The sequence below is a fragment of the Chinchilla lanigera genome, unplaced genomic scaffold (assembly GCF_000276665.1).
Source record: "Chinchilla lanigera isolate Chin_1 unplaced genomic scaffold, ChiLan1.0 scaffold00015, whole genome shotgun sequence".
NCBI lineage: Eukaryota > Metazoa > Chordata > Mammalia > Rodentia > Chinchillidae > Chinchilla > Chinchilla lanigera.
Window position 1 is genome coordinate 9,359,966 of NW_004955416.1, and position 18,631 is coordinate 9,378,596.

General features: G+C 49.7%; 1 protein-coding gene across 6 annotated transcripts in view; it reads left to right on the forward strand.

The window, feature by feature from the left end:
• Stard9 (StAR-related lipid transfer (START) domain containing 9) overlaps positions 1-18,631 on the forward strand; it is a 117,817-nt gene that overhangs the window by 83,940 nt on the left and 15,246 nt on the right. For all 6 annotated transcript variants that reach the window (XM_013512434.1, XM_013512435.1, XM_005381351.2 and 3 more), the window contains 5 exons: positions 4,797-4,987; positions 5,455-5,929; positions 7,559-17,527; positions 17,694-17,891; positions 18,169-18,352. In XM_013512434.1, coding sequence (XP_013367888.1) covers positions 4,797-4,987; positions 5,455-5,929; positions 7,559-17,527; positions 17,694-17,891; positions 18,169-18,352 — 11,017 coding nt within the window. The remainder of the gene's footprint in view (positions 1-4,796; positions 4,988-5,454; positions 5,930-7,558; positions 17,528-17,693; positions 17,892-18,168; positions 18,353-18,631) is intronic.

The following is an 18,631-nucleotide window of genomic DNA, read 5'->3' on the forward strand; positions in this document are numbered from 1 at the left end:
TTATGGCCCTACAGTTCAGGCTGGGGCTGGGGGACTTAAGAGTCTAGAACAAGGCTCTAGCTTACCATGGAAGCCCCAGCAGCCAAAAAATGACATTTGCCTAAAGTTCATGTGTTTCACAGCCATCGGTTACAAATCAGTTAAACGTAAAATATGAACACATCCAATAGATACTGTGAAAGGGGAAGAAACTGCTCAAAGGGAAAGAACAATTTGGATGAGGGAAAAGACAAAAGAAAGGAAAAAATTTTATATATATATATATATATATATATATATATATATATATAAGATAAGATAGTTATACTACTAATTTCTCCTAGTTCATTGAAAAGGTAGGTTTGTACTAATATTATTTGGATAATTACATGCTGATATCTTGTACTTTGAGTAACTAAAGATAATAATATGCAGTGTATTAATCATTGGTATCTCCTATCATATTGTTTTGGATTTTTTTTTTTTTAAAGTGTTCACACCCTGGCTGTACCCCATAAGCGCTGTGGGATCTTAGGCAGGTTGTTGAACCTCCAACCCTGCTTCCTCATCTCTAAAGTAAGGATATTGCCATTTTTCCCCGGGATCCTGCTGATAAAGATTGAAAGCAAGTGTGTGTGCACGGTGCTCACCCACCCTGGGCCCCTGTGGCTGGGAGGCCCAGGGACAAGCTGCCAGGAAGTCTGCCTCCCTTCCTCTGTCCTGACCTCGCGACTCAGCGAGCTGATCCATCCACCCCAGAGCAGCCTGGGTCCTCCTTCTGCTTTATAAAGTCTGCTAGGGCTCTCCAGTCCCGCAGGCACTGACATGACCTGTCAGCAACACCAAGTATGTGCCCTTTTAGAGAACAGAGAAAGACTTCAGAATCAGTGCCTCTCTCACCCACTGCCTCTACCATTTGACATCAGCTCTGGGAGTCTGTAGACTGGGCTTGGACTGGTCCATAGACAACTGTGTGCCAGCCTCTGGTCAGGTGATGTGGCGCGGTGCTCAAACCTGTGATTGGGCAAAGGGACTATAGAGAGGAACTTATGAGGGGAGAAGAATGCAAGTTGTCAGCTGTGCTCCCAGTCTGGATTGGTGGCTGTGTCTCTGTGAGACTCTCTCCTGCTCTTGGGTGGGCTTGGTTCTGAAGCCTTCCATTATCCTAGCCTTCTTTTCTCTCACTTCTCTCTGCAGGAGTATTTATATCAGCTGGAACTGACTGCAGAGCAAGAGGAGCTTGGCCAGTTGGCCCTCCTTTCTCCTTGCAGCAACGATCTGGACCAGATAGGCATTTGTCCTAGAAAACTGTTGAGTGTGTTGTTGTTTTCCCATTTGGACTTTTGGAGGCTTAACCTTAAATCCCCAGCAAGCAGACACTACTGCATTCTCCTGCAGAAGCTGTCAGACTCTGAGGCAGCAGGAGAGGGCTTTGAGAGTGGAAAGCAGAGGGGCACAGTGGAGTCCAGGCAAGCAAGTGTCTGGGCGGTAGCTAGGGTATGCTAGAGCCATTGAAGGTGAAAGGTAGTCATCCGATAGAGACAGAGGTCCTTGGCTGTGGGCAATGAAGACGCCCTTGATGATGTACACAGAATGTAGCATGAGGTTGGTATTTTCTTTTTCACTTGTTTTTGGGAACCTGACTAATGTGCTTAGCAGAGGAGCCCTTCCACCTGACCCTTTGGGTGTCTCAGGCTGAACGTGCTGTGTCTAGTGTGATCACCCCAGAGAGCCTCTCGTTACAGGCCTTGTTGCTGCTGTGAAGGAAACTTGTGGTTGCTGCTTTCCTAGGGGAAGGACAAGGAACGCTGTCTTCTAAGGGTTAGGGAGATAGCCAGAGAAGCGAACAGCAATCTCAAGGAACTCAGTGCAGATTCCCCTCCCTGCTTTTTGCATCTGGTGATCTGATAGTCTCATATTTGCATTTTAGCCATTTCTGTGGTCAAAGGTTAGAACAGCCATATAGATAGGATGTTTAAAAATGTATGTATAAAATATTTTCCATTGACTGTTTTTTCTTTTTTGAGACAGGTCTCCCTATGTAGTTCAGGCTGGCCTTGAACTCACTATCTAGTCTAGGCTAGCATTGAATTTGAAGTGATCTTCCTGCCTCAGCCTCCCAGTTTTGGGATTACAGGTGTGCACCACCACGCTTGGTGTTTTTCCTGTTTGTTTGACATTAGCTGGATTTCTACTTGGATTGCTATTCCTAGTATTCTGCCTCAGGTGTGATAGAGTGTACCTTTCCACAGTTTATATGTTCTACTGTGTGTTTATGCCCTTTTGCCTATACCAATCAGTATCAGTCTTCCCCTGAGTACACATGATCAAGGCTCTGGGCCTTGGACCCATTACATGTTGAGTCATCTTACAGCTTTCTTCCAGAGAAGAAAGAGTGATTGTCCATCCCACTCCCATCCCTGTCTGTATATTTCACTGATTTAAGACTGCATTATGAAATGTAAATTTTTTCTAAGATAGGGTAGTGAACTTTTTCTATAAAGAATTAGAAGTCAGGTGTAGTGACACCTGGGATTACATGCCTGTAATCCCAGAACTTGGGAGGCTGAGGCAGAGGGTCACTACAAGTCTGAGGCCAGCCTGGGATACATAATGAGACACTGTCTCAAAAAAAACAAAAGAAGAAAAAAAGTTAGTATTTTAGGCCATGTAGAGTTTGCACAGCTATTTAATTCTACCAGCGTGGCCCAAAACTAGTGCAGTAGGTTGTAGTTGTTTTCCAGTAAACCTTTACTTACAAAAACAGGCAGCAGTCCAAATTTGACACAGGTTGTAGTTTGTGGGCCTCTGCTTTGGTATTTTGTGATTTCATTCTACTTTATAAGGTAGTATGTTAGCTTTCTGTCACTGTAACAAAATAACCCAAAAAAGCTGGTTGTGGTGGTTCACACTTGTAATCCCAGCATTCAGGAGCACCTGTAAGTGGGAGGCCAGCCTAGGGAGCCTACCTACTGAGTTAAAGGCGAGCCTGAATTACATAGCAAGACCCTGTCTTCATAAAAAAAAAAACAAAAAACCCAAGACACCTACATTTATTTATTTATTTATTTATAGTACTGGGAATTGAACTCAGGACCTTACACTTGCCAGGCAGGTGTTTGTGCCACTGAGCTATATCCCTGGCTCAATCACCTTTGAAAAAGGAAAAGGTTATTTTGCCTCACAGTTTTAGTCCATGGTTGGTTGGTTGATCTTGTTGCTTTTGGACCCATGGTGAGGTAGAACATCGTGGTTGTGTTGTAGAGGAAACCCTCACCTCATGGTGGCCAGGAAGTTGAGAGAGAGAAGCATGAGGGGCCAGGGTTCCCACATCCCCTTCAGGACCATGCCCCCAGGACCTGACTTCCTTCCCCTGCACCCTGTTTCCTAAAGGTCCCACTACCTCTGTTAGTACCATGCGTTGGAGACCAATCCTTCAACATAGGGCCTTTGGAGGACATTCAAGATCCAGACTTGAAAATAAAAAACAAAGACCCAAAGTCTGATGTGTGGAGGTCTAGAAAGAGTGAATCCTTAGCACACAGCTCTCTCACTACTTGAGATCTGGTTCTTGCATTAGATCAATGACTGAGCCTCTCTGAGCCTTGGAGTCATGACATCCTGGGAGTAAGATTAAGGGCTTACAGCTGAGTAAAGCAGGCCCAGTTCTGGCTTTTTAGTTAACCTCTGGCAGAATCTGACTCTTCTCAACCACTCCTTTCCCATCTCCACCTTGTTACACCCACGCAGTTGGATCCCTTATTTACCTGTATCTGTCCATCCGTCTGTCCATCCATCCATCCGTCCATCCATTGTATGTCCACACTGTATTGCCCAGCTTTTCTTGAATTTCTGGGTCATGTGACTTCCTGCTTTAGCCTCCCAGGTAGCTGGAACTGCAAGCCTGCACAGCTGCTCTTGGCCTCATGCAGTTGCCTCCTGTAGAAGCCTGAACAATGGGGTTGGAAATACCCTGAAAAAACAGTGTTGGAGGCCTTTGCATAGAAGACTATGTATGACCTGGACAAAGGTTAGCTTGGAGGTAGAAGTTGTCAGGAAGCCTCTGATTCATCTCTGGTGATACAAGAACTTGCTTCTAGGGTAAAGCAGGACTATAATCTACAGTTATTTATAAATTGTTTATTATGATAAATTTCAACACAAATTAACTACCCTGGCTACTCTTTTTTTCATCATATTCCCCTACTTCTTCCCACTGGAACTAAGGAAACTCTGGACATATTCCACCAGTAAACACTATTGTACAAGTCTCTGAAAAGGTATGGGAAAATGTAAAACTCTTAAGTCCTATTATAGGACTCCTTCAGCCAGAACAGTCCTTAAAGGAGAGAAGCTGGGCCTGGAGGTGCAGGTCTGTAATCCCAGCACTCTGGAGACTAAGGCAGGAGGATCACCATGAGTTCAAGGCTAGCATGGGCTATGTAGTGAGCTCAAGGCTTGAATTACAGAGCAAGACTGTCTCAAAAAACAAAAAGCAAAAAAAAAAAAAAAAGGGATTATTATTGATTTAGCTAAAACTTTGTTCTTTTTAAAAGATCTTGATTTTCCTCCTAATTTCCTTAATCAAAATGAATTTGTATTTCTGCCAAACCAGTACTGTATGACTATGCTTTTATCCTCTCCTACAGTGTGACATCATGAGCCTGTTGTGATAACATGCCTATTTGTCCCAAGCTGCCAGAGGCGTAAAGCCCTCTATATCCTGTTGAATTCAGGGGCTCTTAGAGGGACTTAGACTACAATTAGCTTGTCCAGACCTGGGTTTACTTGGGTAACCCCATTGCCTTTTGTAACAGGAGAGTGCTGGAAGAGCAGAGTGAGGAGGACCACCACCCACCAAGGAATGGAGAGACATCCCACAGAGCCCAAATTCAGCAACAGCAGTGCTGTGTGGAGGAGTTGAGGCAGCAGATCCAAGCAGAGCAGATTAGCGCTAAGAAGGAGCTGGAATTTGACCAGACTTGCACCCACCAGAAGATTGGAGATAGTAGGTGCCCTATGTCCTGAGAGGTGTCTGCCTCACCTTTGGACTTCTCACTTGCATGCTCCCACAGCCTTCTGTGTTCTCTCCTTTGCTTTCTCTGTGATACAATGGAATCTTCAGCATTAGGTGTTCTCTCCCTTCTTTTAGAGACCAGAGGTGCTTCCAAAGAGGCTGGAGGCAAGAAGGAAGCTGACTCCTTTATGGCCCAACAGAGTGATGGGCCTCCTTCTCTCTCCTCCTTCCTGGCACACTTGTCCATGCTTTTCTGCCTGCTCTAGGATGTGCCTGCTGTTGGGCTGAGGCTGGTGTCTTGTCCCCATCTCCTGTGGTAAGGAGGCCATGAACCTCCCCCGCCACATTACCCCAGCCCTTTCACTCCACACAGGTCCAGCTCTTGCTGGTGACACCTGAATCATCCAAGGCAGCTACAGGAAGGAAGGGCTGACACTCTCTGGGGTTTTGTTTCTTAGACCAGCAGTGGCGGTTTAGAGAAGACACCTGGCTGGCCAAGTTACAGAAGCAGCAGCAGCAGCAGCAAGAAGACGACCTTGGAGCAGAGAAAGAATCTGAGGTCTCAGTGGCACCTGATGCTCGGCTTCAGACATACTCTGAGGCTGTGCTGTGCCCACTGGTCCAAAACAAGAAGAATAGGCTGGTGCAGCTGCAGCTCCCACAGAGACGTGCCCCTCAGGCAGGAGAGCACAACATCCCAAGAAAAAAGGCCTCATTGCAGGTAGACGGATTCATCAAGAAGCAAAGGCTGCTGGAGGCCCAGGAGAGTCTGGAGCAGCTCAGGGAATTGTGCTGGCTTCAGGATGACAGTACCCACCAGTCCCCATGCTGGGTCCCTACCTCTGATTCCACAGCCCCAGAGCCTCCACCTAGAAACAGACGTACAAGTTGCAGTTCTCTGAGCTACCAAAGGCTCTTGCCCCCGCTGCACAGGTATAGTCAGTGGTTGTCACTGGAGTTTTATAACCTTGTTGTCCAGGCAGAGTTTTTTACTCTCCAGAGCCTCGGTTTCCTCAGGCTGTCAAATAGAAAAATATGTTTATTCCACTGTTTCTTAACACTTTTCTTCCCTTCTGGCTTCTTTTTTTTTTTTTTCCTCTGTTTATGTTTTCAGATTCTGGGTTTTCTTTTCACTTTCCGCCTGAGTAGCACCTCTTAACCTTCTGAGGAAAGCTTTCTGTGTCATTTTTCATCTGCTTTTTAGACCCTTTCCATCCATATACATTTCCTCATGTGCCCGAACCCCACTCCACCACCTCCTATATCAAAGCTGACTTCTTCCTGCCGTGCCGCCTCCCTCTTGTGCCCTCCCTGACCTGCCACCGCGAGTCAGCTTCCTCCCCTTTCTCCTGCTCACTGCAGAGCTGTCTTTTACTCCCAGGTTCATGTTGGGGTTTCCTCCTTTCTCTTCTCCTTCACTCCCCATCAGCAGGCAAGGTGAGGGTGTCCTCTATCCTAGACTGCTTGGAGCAGGGCTGGATCTTATTCTCCTTCAGATTGTCAGGTCCTTGACATAGCAGGCTCACAATCAGTGTGTGATGTTATGTTTTCTCACCTCTCTGGTCTTCAGGGTACTAGGCAAGCCTTTTCTTTTAACATTTTATTATGGAAAATTCTTAAACATACACAAAGAGAATACTGTATATATATATATATATCTATCATCCACATTCAGCCATTATCAAGATTGTCCACACTTAGTCTCCCCACTTTCCCATTTTCTGAAGTATTTTAAAGCAGCTCCTGGACATCATGTCATTTCAATCCTACATTTTTAAGTACGTACCTCTAAAAAAGACTGTCACCATGATGTCATTATTATAGCTACTAAAACTAAGATTAATTAATATAATTTAAAACCTAAGGGCTGGGGATTTAGCTCAGTGGTACAGTGCCTTCCTGGCAAGTGTGAGGTCCCGAGTTTGATTCCCAGTATCAAAAAAAAAACAAAACAAATAGGCATCTAAAACGTAAACCATGTTCATATTTCTCAAGTTGCCTCAAAACATCTACTTACATTTAGTTTTTTAAATTAATCCAAATTTCCACACTGCATGTGGCTTTTTATGATGTGGGGGATACTGGGGACTGAACCCAGAGCCTTCATACTGAGCTACATCTCCAGCCCTTTTATATTTTTTATTTTGAGACAGAGTCTTGCTAAGTCACTAAGTTTCTGAGGCTGGAGTCAAACTTGAGATCTCCAAATGTACCCACATTATGAATTTATCTGTTTGATTTCTTACAGTATTTAAATTGTTCTTATTTTCTTCATATTACCTAAAGGTATAATTAGATGGAATTCAACTTTTTTATATAAGTAAAAAAACTGAGGAACATAGTATATCTGGGACTTCACAGAGAACCAAGACTAGTCCAGTTTCCTTTTGTACTTAGCAAACTTTCCTCTGACCCTGAAAACAATAGGACAAGGTGACATTGGGCCTGATTTGTAACCTCTTTCAGAGCAAACGTTTTATTTTTTCAGTGAAAGTAGGGAACTGCTCCAAGCAGCTACTCAGTGGATTACTCTTTCTGAGATGATTTTCTTTGTCTCCACAGTGCTTTTCTGAATGGGGGTCACTCTACCATGCTACCACCTATGCCTGACCCTACTCACCAAGTGTCAGAGAAAATCCCGCTGGCAGACCATGTTTCCCCGGCAGCTGCTTGCCTTCCAAGGATGGGGTGCCTCTATAACAGTGATCTCTGTCCCTCAGGCCAGCCGCAGCTCTGCATGGCCAAGAAAGACACCTCAGCTCTAGGCACCTGTCTTACCCTGAGCCATAAGTCTGTCAACATCCAGGAAGTGGAGAGAATGGGTAAGCAGCTCTCTCAGATGGTGTCCCAGGGCTTGGCATCTCTGTGTCAGTCACCTGACAATCTAAAGTCAAGAGATGGACCAAAGACCCTCACCTCTGGTACCCAGGCCAGAAGAGCTAAGAGACTAGCAGACTCTGGCAACACACAAGCTGTCTCACAAAAAGGAAGGAACCTTGGGGCTCACAAGGCTGCTAGGGGAGCCAGTTATAGTTACTCTTATCCTGGTGGACCTAAGCAGGCAGCTGAGCTTGGAAGAGTGGCCAACACTTTTCGGACAGAATCCAAACTACCTTTTCCAGGCAGGGAATCAAAAAGGCTTCAGAGGGTGCTGGCAGCGAAGGTCAGAGACATTGCCAAAAAGTACTCTCCTTTACCTCATGGCCGTCCTTTGAAGGGACTGCACAGTGCAGGAGACCCAAACACCACAGCTTCACACACAGACTCCAGCCCAGTGATGGACTGTGCAAGAGGAGAAGATGATTTATCTGACACAGATAGCAGCTACTCAGTGGATTCTCTCTCCTGTGTCTATGCCAAAGCCTCACTGACAGAGCCACTGACACCAGAGGACCTTCCAGGCAAGTGGTATCTCCCAGCGTCAGAGAACTCTGAAAGTCACAACAGCCAAATATCTGAGGAGTTACTTGTTGAAAAGGGAGACCAGAGCTCAAAAGAAAGACTAGGGGGCAGTCATCCCCCCAACAAATGTAGTCACCTGAAGACCAGAACTAAAACGTGTATGAGGAACTTTCCCAGGCCTTTAGACAGTAGCCTGCTTGCTGAGAGCTTTTCCTTAGACAGCCTGATCGATGCTGAGGAAGAATTGGAAGAAGATCAGCAAGAGGAGCCTTGCCTTGGTTCAGCTGATGAGATGCCCACAGAGATATTTTGGCACCGGCAGAACTCCATTCTGCCTGTAGTGGACCAGGAGGCAATGTGCAGACCTGGGCCCATCAGCCACAGAGCAGGGACAGGGCTGAGTGCCATCCTGCCAGTGAGCAGTTCATTCTACCTTAATCCTCAGGTCCAGCCTGATAAGGAGCAGTCTGAGTCAGAGATGGAGGCCAGCTACCCAGAACGAGCCAGCTCTTTCCAAGGCATACAGCTTTCGAGAGAGAGCTCTCTGGTGTCCATGGATTCCTGGTTCTCCTGTGACTCTAAGATCAATCCTAGCAGCCCCGGAGGAGTACAGGATTCTTTACTTCTAAGTCCTGATGTCCAAGAAGTCCAGCCCTATGATGAAGAGAAACCTGGGTGCTTGCGGAGTATTAAAGAACTAAAGCCACCAGCTGCAGAAGCAGTTCTGCCAGATAGCTTGAAACTGCCCCAAGGCAATACTGAGTTAGCCTGCACCGCAAGAGATGTGCACACAACCTCTGCTTCTGATATTTCCAAGTTGTCACTTCGGGGAACTCAAAGGCTTCTTCAGCCGGGAGCTGATGACCTCTTTCAAGGGAGAGCCTCTGATACAACCCAACAGGGAAACTCTGAAGTTTCTAATTCTAGTGTATCGAGTGGGCCTGCTGCCTCTGCCACCTCATTCACTTATGTGGGCAGCACCCATGAAGAGGACTGGGCCACCCTTCAGCAAAAATTCATTCTTGAACTCTCTCACCCTGTTTCGGAGGCTATCAGAGAGCCCAGGCCACCCTTCCTCTACCTTGAGGAAGACTCTAGTTCTCTGGCTGAAAATTCTAGCAAAGGAGGAGATACTCAACAGCAGGTTGGTTCTGGAATCTCTAGCAGTCTGAATTTTAATGACTTTCCAGTCCATCTCTCCAAAACCAGCCATTTGAGAGCAGAGAAAGAGCAGGACAGTTTGAGTGCCACGTTGGAAAGTGCTTCAGATTTCTTAAGTACTAGTGAGAAAGAGGTAGGTTGTAATGGAGCGTATTCAGCTGACTTGGAATCACTGGCTTCTGGATTTACAAATATACAGGTTTGTGTCGCAGAGAACAAGATAACATATTCCTTAAAAGAAGCCTGTGAAGTCAGACAGAAGAGCTTGGAAGGGTGCTATCAGGATAGCAGAAAAACCGCAGTGATAACTTCCTCTGATACGTATGTATTCCAGAAGAATGCTTGTTGCAGAAATGTTTTGCAGGCCACCAATGCAGACCATTGGCCCCAAGGCCAGTCTCCTCTCAGGAAAAATAGTTCAGTTCAGCGAGGACAATTAAGTCACAACAACCACCACTTCCAACAGAAAAAGAAGGCAGATTACCAGGAGAGCTCTGAGGAAGTAGTTGGAAGACACACAGATGTTTCTTTTGCCAGTCTATCAGATCCAGAGCCACACGTCCGCTGTGCTCCCTGGAATCCTTTTTCATCCTCCCCACAGCCACCTATCTTGGAAACATTCTATGTGACCAAAAGCAGGGATGCCCTGACAGAAACTGCCTTAGAGATTCCAGCTCGCAGAGAAGTATGGGTGCCTTCCCCACCTCCCCGGGAGGCCTGGGGCTTTAGTCATGACCACCAAGTCCTACAGAAAACTTACCTGAACAGTTTGCCAGTGCTGTTACAAAACCGGAATTCCAAGGTTGCCTTTTCTCAACAGGTCACTGCAGAGAGGCCAGTTGATCTGAACACCAAAGAAGTTACTGGCAAGTTAGGGGAGTGTGCTGAAAATACTAAAGAGGGAAGCCATAATTCAGTTCATTTTCTTGTTGCTCAGAACAGACATATTTTCTCTTTTACTGGCACAGAAGTACCTGAGCATGAAAATGAATTTGGAATTTTAAATAAAAAGCACAGTCTTCCCGTACTTAATGAAAAAGAAAAGGCTCCTACACAGCCCTGTTGGGATGTTTTTTCAGACAGTTCTGGATCTGGGAAGCCTTTCCTTTTCATTTGTGAACCTGAGGCAGGTAGGAAAGAAGAGCAGGCTCAGATTCAGGCCCATGATATGAGCAGACAGATTCCTTTTGGACCTAGATCTGATTTCATCTGTAAAACTACTGATTTAGGCCTTGAGAAGGACATGCCAGGGGAAACAGCTGTTTTTATGAAGTCCGGATCAGTATGTCATGGAGTAAGCAGCCCCATGATTATAGCCCAGGATGAGAGTCCAACCCATAAGTGGGGAGAGAAGAGTGAAACCGGGCTCCTTGGAGGAACTGTCCATCCCACAGACAGCCCAGCAGAGCCTGAACTTTCAGAGATAGGGTCTACCTGTGAAAGTGCCCCGTCTGTTACATGCTATCAGGAAAGCTGCCCCATTAAATGTCAGGGCCCCAGAGGATCACAAGAAATGTTAAACTCCAAAGACGAATTTTTGGGAAAGAAACAGTATAAAGGAGTTAGTAATGCTGATGAAATGGCTAGGCTAATTAGGAGTGTCATGCAATTGGAAAATGGCATCTTAGAAATTGGATCCAAGCAGAATAAGCAGCTTCATGCTTCCCACACATCAGGAGTTAGTGAGGAGGTTGTGTCCCAGGACCAGAAGGACCAAGAGAGCTCCGACCATGTCCTGAGGCCAGGAAGCTCTGGAAACCATTTATCCTATAAGGATCAATCATCTTTTCCAAGACAAGCAGGTGATGTTGTCTTTGGGGATAGTGAAGCTGGGGAAATGGAGGCTAACAGAACCACTGGGAATGAGAACCAGGTCCAAAAAATCCCTCCAGGCCCCTCCAGGTCAAGGGAATGTGTACAACAGTGTCAGAGGGTGGTAGCGCATACCCGCCCAGCTGGAGCAGATAGCGCCTCCAGGGACACGTGTGATCTAGGGAAAGGCGCAGCTTGCAAAGAGCCCACCGACACTGCTCTTCACCAGAGGAGAATGAAAGCATTGTCTAGAGCTCCATCCTTGCATCCCTGGCCTGAGAGTTCAGGGAAGGAAGTCAGGTTGGTACAAGCATCAGCGAGCTTCGAAGAGCAGCCTTGGGGCTTGGGAAATCTTGAGGACCTGGAGACCATGGAAGTTTTTCAGGACAGCCAAGTTGCGGAGTGCATAAGTGATTCCAAGCCAGACGGGCTAAGAGCTCAAAGTGAAGTTGAAGAAATGGCCTTGCATTTGGGCAGGGGCCCAAAGGACAAAAGTAACATGGTCTCATTGACTCAGGAACATCCTGGCCCAAACCAGCATTGTACGTGCACGTGTTTCAGCCAGGAGACTGTCTCATTACCAAGCCACACAGACTTCTCCACAGCCCCTTCTAATCAAGACTGGAGCAATACCTTGCCCTTGCCTTCACCAAGGCTACCAGGAAGCTGTTTTCATGGCCCTGATATTATAGGCATTTCTTCAGTTGACCACGTGCTAGATCCTACAATATTGAAAATTCCTGACAGTCCCCTAGAACATGGAGTAGGATGTGACAGCCAGAGTAGAGAGAACAGAAGCCCCCATCTGCAGGGAGACATTAGAAGGGGCTCCTCCATGGCATACACAGCCTGGTGTGGGGATGTGAGGCCCATGGCCTTGGGATTGCATGGTCAGTCTGATGCAGCAGAGAATGTTCCCCTGGGGACAGAGGAGCAGATAACAGCAAGCACCAGCCAAGACCGAGGAGACCTCGAAATCACTTCCTTGGGTTTGACTGCTCAGGAAAGTTTTGGCAATGAAACTGAGGCAGCTGGACAAAAAGAAATACAAGCCACTTCCTCGAACATGACTTCTAGGGAACTTGAAAAGCAGGTCAGCCTCTCCTTAGAGGAGGGTAATGACCAAGGCAGAGGAGCAAAGTGCAAGACACAGGAGGAGGCCAAGGACCAGGGCCCTGTCAGCAGAACTTGCTCAGGATCTGTTTCCATGCCTAAGGTACCTGATCCAGAGCCCATACTGTTGGAGACATCTGTCCATGCATCCATTTGCCTGGCTATCTTGGAGGAGATCAGACAGGCAAACATCTGGAGAAAGTGGCCTAATGACTTTGGGACTGGGGGTACAGTCCTTACTGACTATGAACCTTCAGTAGAACCCGAACGTTCTTCAGGGGCTGCTGGCAGGACTCAGTGTGAGCAAATGGACCAGTTAATGCCAGGAAGGACCAGGAGTGAGGGTGAAGCCCCAGAATGCCATGTGGCGTCTGTCTTTGCTACACCGGGACATCTGTTGGCTGATGAGAGGAAAGCCCAAGCCATGCCTGTCTGTATAGATGGCTCTGGACCGCTGCCCAGCCCTGAAATGAACAGAGGGCTCCAGCTTCCTCCACAGTCTTCCTCTCATGCTGCACCTGCTCCAGGGAAAAGATGCTACCCTAGAGATCTGAGGCTTTTCCAGGAAGCAAAGGAAGGTTTTTCAGATCACTCTGGTTCTCCTGGAATCATAGCGAAGAAGAAGCAAGCATCCAGAACATTTTCCTCTGCTGGTCCTTTGATGTTAGACAGGCTTCTTCCTTCAGGAGCTGTGGAGGCCGACAGGATAGTGGGATCAGAGAAAGCAGTGTCTGCCTTATCTTCTTATGATGATCCTGGCCCCGTCCTTTGTGGGCAGAATCAGTTAGCCACACGGGACACTGTAGAGGGCATGTCTCCTGGCAGTCGCACTGGCAGCCCAGAGCACCGGGAGCCTGAGGCTGTAGATACCACATATGGAGCAGTCTCAGGTAACTTTTCAGTTACTGCACAGGGAGGAAAAACTGCTCACTTTGAAAGTCAGTCTGTGAGCTGTAGTGTTGGGAATTCTTCAAGCTCTTCAGCGACTAAGCAAGATCAAGTCCAATGCCATAAGGCTTCTACTGGCTTAGAAGAAGTGAGGGCCAGTCCAAAACAACAGGCTGCTCTGCCTGGAGCCCCGAGAAATGCTGAAGTGGAAGCGGGCGCACAGCAAGGGGTGAGGTGGGAGGAGAACGTTTGGGTTAGGCCAGCAGAAGCCTGCAGGACTGAGAACAAAAATCTGAGCCCAACTCCATCCCCAGACCCTAGGGGAGATGAGGCTCCATGTGGAGGTCTGGGGGAAACCGAAGATTGCATTGTGTTCTCTGGGAGCACAGAAGGCAGCAGTGCTCGCAGCACAGTGAGGGAGGCAAAAGAGAGCGGAACCATTCCTTGCCAACAATCGTGCTACCATCAGACCACCGCTACTCGCACCTGTCAAAGAGACGGTGACTGGCAGACAAATTCCCAGGCTGCCCCGTATCCTGTCTACCCACCTTTCATTGCACCTTCCAGGGCCCATGAAATGAGTGAGATAGGAAAGACCTCCTTCAAGGAAGCTGACATACTCTTGGCACATAGCTGTGGGACTCTTGGGCCAGCAGACGGCAGCATGGTTGAACCCCTGACTGCAGCTGCTATCCGATCACCCACTCAAGGGTGTAACTCCCTCGGCACTTCCTATGTGAGGACACATTCCCTGTCTGAGTCAGCTACTGACAGAAGCCTAAGGACTGTAGGGGGTCCTGAGGAAGAGGTTGCTAAGAAGAAAGCCAGCACGGAACTTGAGGCTGCCCCTTGCCCTGCAGGCACATGCTCTGAGCCGCTGAGGAACCTCAGGGATCATTCTGTAGGTGGACACAGTGCACAGGTGTCTCAGACCAAGCCAGAGCCACCTACAGAAACTCAGGGACCGCACACCCTGAGGCTAAGTGAAGGGTCTCTTGAGAGTGAACATGGGTGCTTAGAAAATACCAAACGCCTTTCAGAAAAGCCAAACCCTTCCACTGAGTGCAGGGATCCTCTAGCCAAGTGTGTAGCAAAACACATCTGTAGTCCTCAGGGTGATAGTCCTTGGGAAGACCAAGAACAGCAGAGAGACTCTGCTTCGGTAGGTGGTGAGGCCCTTCCCCAGGGCAGGAATCCTCCACTCGATGATCAGGGTGGCTTGAATGGCTATCACATCAGAGGTGCTGCAAGAGAAGAGGTGGCTGTGACCACGTTTCCTGTGTCCCAGTCTTTCTTACCAGGCTTTGGAGACCCGGCTTCTGTGCTGTTGGGGCACAGTGAAGTACCACAGCCTGTTGGCTGGAGGCCTGGCCGGCTTTACCCCAGTGAAGAGCAGCCGACTCCCCATCATGGGCCCTCGCTTCCCGTGATTACAGTCTTCTCTGGCTCTAAACACTGCATGCCCCATCCCAGACCTCAGTTCTCGGTGGTGAACTCTCAATCTCTTCAGGAGCTACACATGAGGGTGGAGCCTCCTCCCCCTCCAGATGAGGATGCACAGGGGCTTCACCGATTGTGGCACCCACACATCCGGGACTGTTCCTCAGGAAAGATGGTGACGGAAACACCTTTGAAGACTGAGGATTCCAATCCATCGGCCCCATCTAACTTGAGTGATGGCCCTGCTGAGCACATGCCACTGAAACATGCCACTCCTCCTTACCCAGTGTCTTCCACGGTGTCCTCCATGCCAACCTCTGATTTCATGAACAGTTGGGTGTCTAGTACTTTGGCTCTACAGAGAAAGCCAGAGAAACTAGGTGTCCAGGTTAGGTCAGAGGATGGACAGGTAGAGAAAGGAATGTTGTACTTGGGCTCCAAGGATATTAATCGGTACATCTCGCCATGGTGCCCTGAGGGGCCTGTGCACATTGGCTGGAAGCAATGTGTATTTGATAGGGCAGCTGATGTCTCCTGTAGCCTGAAAGCCCATGGTCCAAGGCCATCAAATGTAGCCCAGTGCTCCAGCATGGACAACGTCTTAGGAGACCAGAACCCCCCATTCTACTCCCACCTCAGCACTTATAGCCAAACTCAGGACCTGTCAAGCACACACAGCAGCACTGAGAATGTACAGGATTCCAACGAGGCCTGGAACATAAGGGATGCCTCATTTGCCTTGGGAGACATTCTGAGTGGTCCGGACAAGATAACCCAGTTAAAGGGTGCAACTAATGAAACAGGCTGTCTAAAGAGTGGGCTCCCTTTGGCTGAAGGAAGTTCTGTAGGTGCAGTGGATGAGGTGGTGCTGCTGTACCCGTCTGAGACTGGCAGCCCTGTGGCACAGGCCAAGGTGAACACCTACGAGCAGGGCACACAGACCCTGGGCTGCCAGCTGCCCCAGAGCTGTGTTGATGTCTTACCTGCTCAGCCTGACACCAGTGAGGTATCACCCTGTGACCTGGCCTCCTGGGCCAGCATGCACAACCTGTCTCTCCACCTTTCACAGCTCCTGCAGAGCACCTCAGAGCTGCTTGGAAGTCTCTCCCAGCCAAGTGTGGCCAAGGAGCACAACACCAAGAGGGACCCCATAGCTGAGGCCCTGCAGGCCCTCAGGACTGACCGTGCGACTCAGACCAGTGTGGAGAAGGACAGCCAGGCTGAGCTGGCCTCACCCTCTTTGCACCCCCAGGCCCCAGAGGCCAAAACTCAGGAAGTCAGTGTAATCGTTGAAGTGCTGAGCTCAGATACCGCATCTGTGTCACAAGAAAAGGGAGATGTCACAGGAGCCCTTGAGAGTGACACGGAGGAGATGGCACGGAAAGCCACTGTGCCTTCAGATCTTCTTGAAGAAAGTACCCCCTGTGCACTGGGAAGCCCTCCAGTGCCTTCACCCCACCTGAGGTTTCAGAGAGCCCCTCAGGAGCAGAAGCCTTCTCTGAGCCCCCCAGCTTCTCTTGATGCCTCCCAGCCCGGGGACTCCTGTTGTGTGGTTGTCCACAGCCCCGGCCTCAGCACCTCTCGTACCCCAGGGCCCTCCCCCAGTGCCTCAGAGCCCACCCGAGAGCCTCAGGTCCAGAGGAAGCCAGGCCCCATGAGTGCCTGTTTGGTGGACAGAGCTTCCTCCCCAATCCTCACACTTAGTGCCAGCACCCAAGAGCCGGGTCCTACCCCAGGCATTTTGACTCTCTCAGCTCCCTCAGCCTGCCCTCCAGAGGGTCACCAGAAGCTTGACTTCAGCCTAAGACCTCCAGCGGACAGTTGTTCTCAAATCACTCATGAGCCGGGCGGCTCCCAGACCTTGAAGGCTCTGGATGGAAAAGGCAGTAGTGGGAAGTCAGTCCTGGAGTTAAGTTGCCCGTGTAGCCCACCACAGAGCCTGAGTGTCCAGGTTAGCTTCTTGGGGCAACCTGTTCAGCAGCCTGAGCCCAGGACCATCACTGGAGGCCAAAGCAGCCCACCAGTTCCACCCTCAAGGTACTGGAGCCAGAGGCTGACTGACAGCTTTCTGTCTGAAGAGGCGGCTTCCCCAGAGCAGGGCCCACTGAGCAGTCAGTGGCAGAGCAGGCCTGAAAATTGGGGTGAGTGTTCAGCACCTCCGGTGGAGCCGCAACTCGCTGCGAATCCCTCCTCATGGAAGGGCTCCCAGCACCTTGGCCCCAGCCCTGGTGCTGAGCTGACTGACCCTGCAGGGATGCGAGGTTGCACTGCTGGATTACCTCAGGTCTGCCAACTTGAGGAAATGTGTCCCAGTTCCCAGATTTGTGTGGCCCCCGAACCCCAGCATTGCAGCCTAAGGGAGCTCCCGGTGCATAACAAATTTAGTAACTGGTATAGGGTTCAGCATGGCTCTTCTAGGGGGCTGGGTGTGAGTAAGGAGCTGGAGGTCAGCTCTGATCTCTGCTCTGGCGAGCAGAAGCAGATGCTCCCACAACCTGGTGACCGGAGCGTGCATCCTGAGTGGTCCCCAAGGGAGCAGGTCTCCCTGCAGGTTGGGGCCCAGAGTACCCCACTCAGTATAGAACTCACAGAAGCAAAACTGCACCGTGGCTTCGGGGAGGCAGATGCGCTGCTGCAGGTGCTGCAGCGAGGGACAGGGGCGGCACTTGCTCCAGATGAGGCTGTGGTGTCCACCTGGGAGGAGCACCATGCACGGTAAGGCCCCCTGCTGGGAGGGGAGGGGAGGGGGAAGAGAACTTAGGGAAGCTGACAGTGGCTCTTCTGCCCTGGCCCATCTCTGGCATCTTCCAGGGGTTGAGGGTAGAACATCAGGTGAGGGCACTCAGGGCCAGGTCGGTGAGTCAGTCATGTTTTGTCTCAGACAAAAACAAGTCATTGAGACTCTCAAGAGAGAGCAGGCTGAGCGACTTCACACCTTCCGCCGGACACGAAGCCTGAGTCCCCAGAAACAACTGAGCCTCCTGCCTAACAGGGCTTTCCCCTCCTGGGACCTGGACTTGCCCAGCAAGCGCCGAGAATACTTGCAGCAACTGAGGAAGGATGTTGTAGAGACCACCAGGTAACGGGGCCCAGAACCTGCAGAAAGGGTCTCTGGTAGAGGGGGAGCTGCGGGGAACTGGGGATGGAGTTGGTATCCAGACAGTGGAGGTGGATGTGGCAGACTGGGGCAGAGAGAATCGGATGCTGGAGGACTGGAGTGGGGAGTTACGGGAAAGGGTAGATGGGGTGGGGCGGATGAGCTCTTTAAGAAGGAGGTGGGGGTGGCCTGTGAGGCAGGCAGGGCTGACTCCATCCGCCATGTTGGAAGCTATCCTTTCACCCTGTGATTTCCACAGAAGCCCAGAGTCAGCACTGAGTTCCGCCCACCCACCCACTGACATGGAGCAGATGCTGCGTAACTATCAGCAAGCCCGTGAGGAGGCCAAGGTAGAGATTGCCCGGGCACGGAAGCGGCTGCGGGAGCGGACTACACAGGAGAAGCTTCGAATCCGCCAGCAGATCATCTCCCAGCTGCTGAGGGTGAGGAGTAGGGTGAGCCTCGACTTCAGGATAGGCCTGGAGTCAGGGCAGACAGTCTGAGGCCGTGTCACCATGGCTGCTCAGCCTGGGGCTGTGCCCCTCTGAGGAGGGCATGGCAGCCCTACTCGGGCTGGGCCTACTGTTCCTCTACAGACCAGCTACAACCCCAGGCCCGGCTCTGTGAGCAAGAGTGTACGGTGTATAGTGAGGGGCGTGGGGCGTGGGAGGTGGGAGGTGGAGTAGGGACTCCTGGGTGCACTAGAAGCTGGCTGATGATGA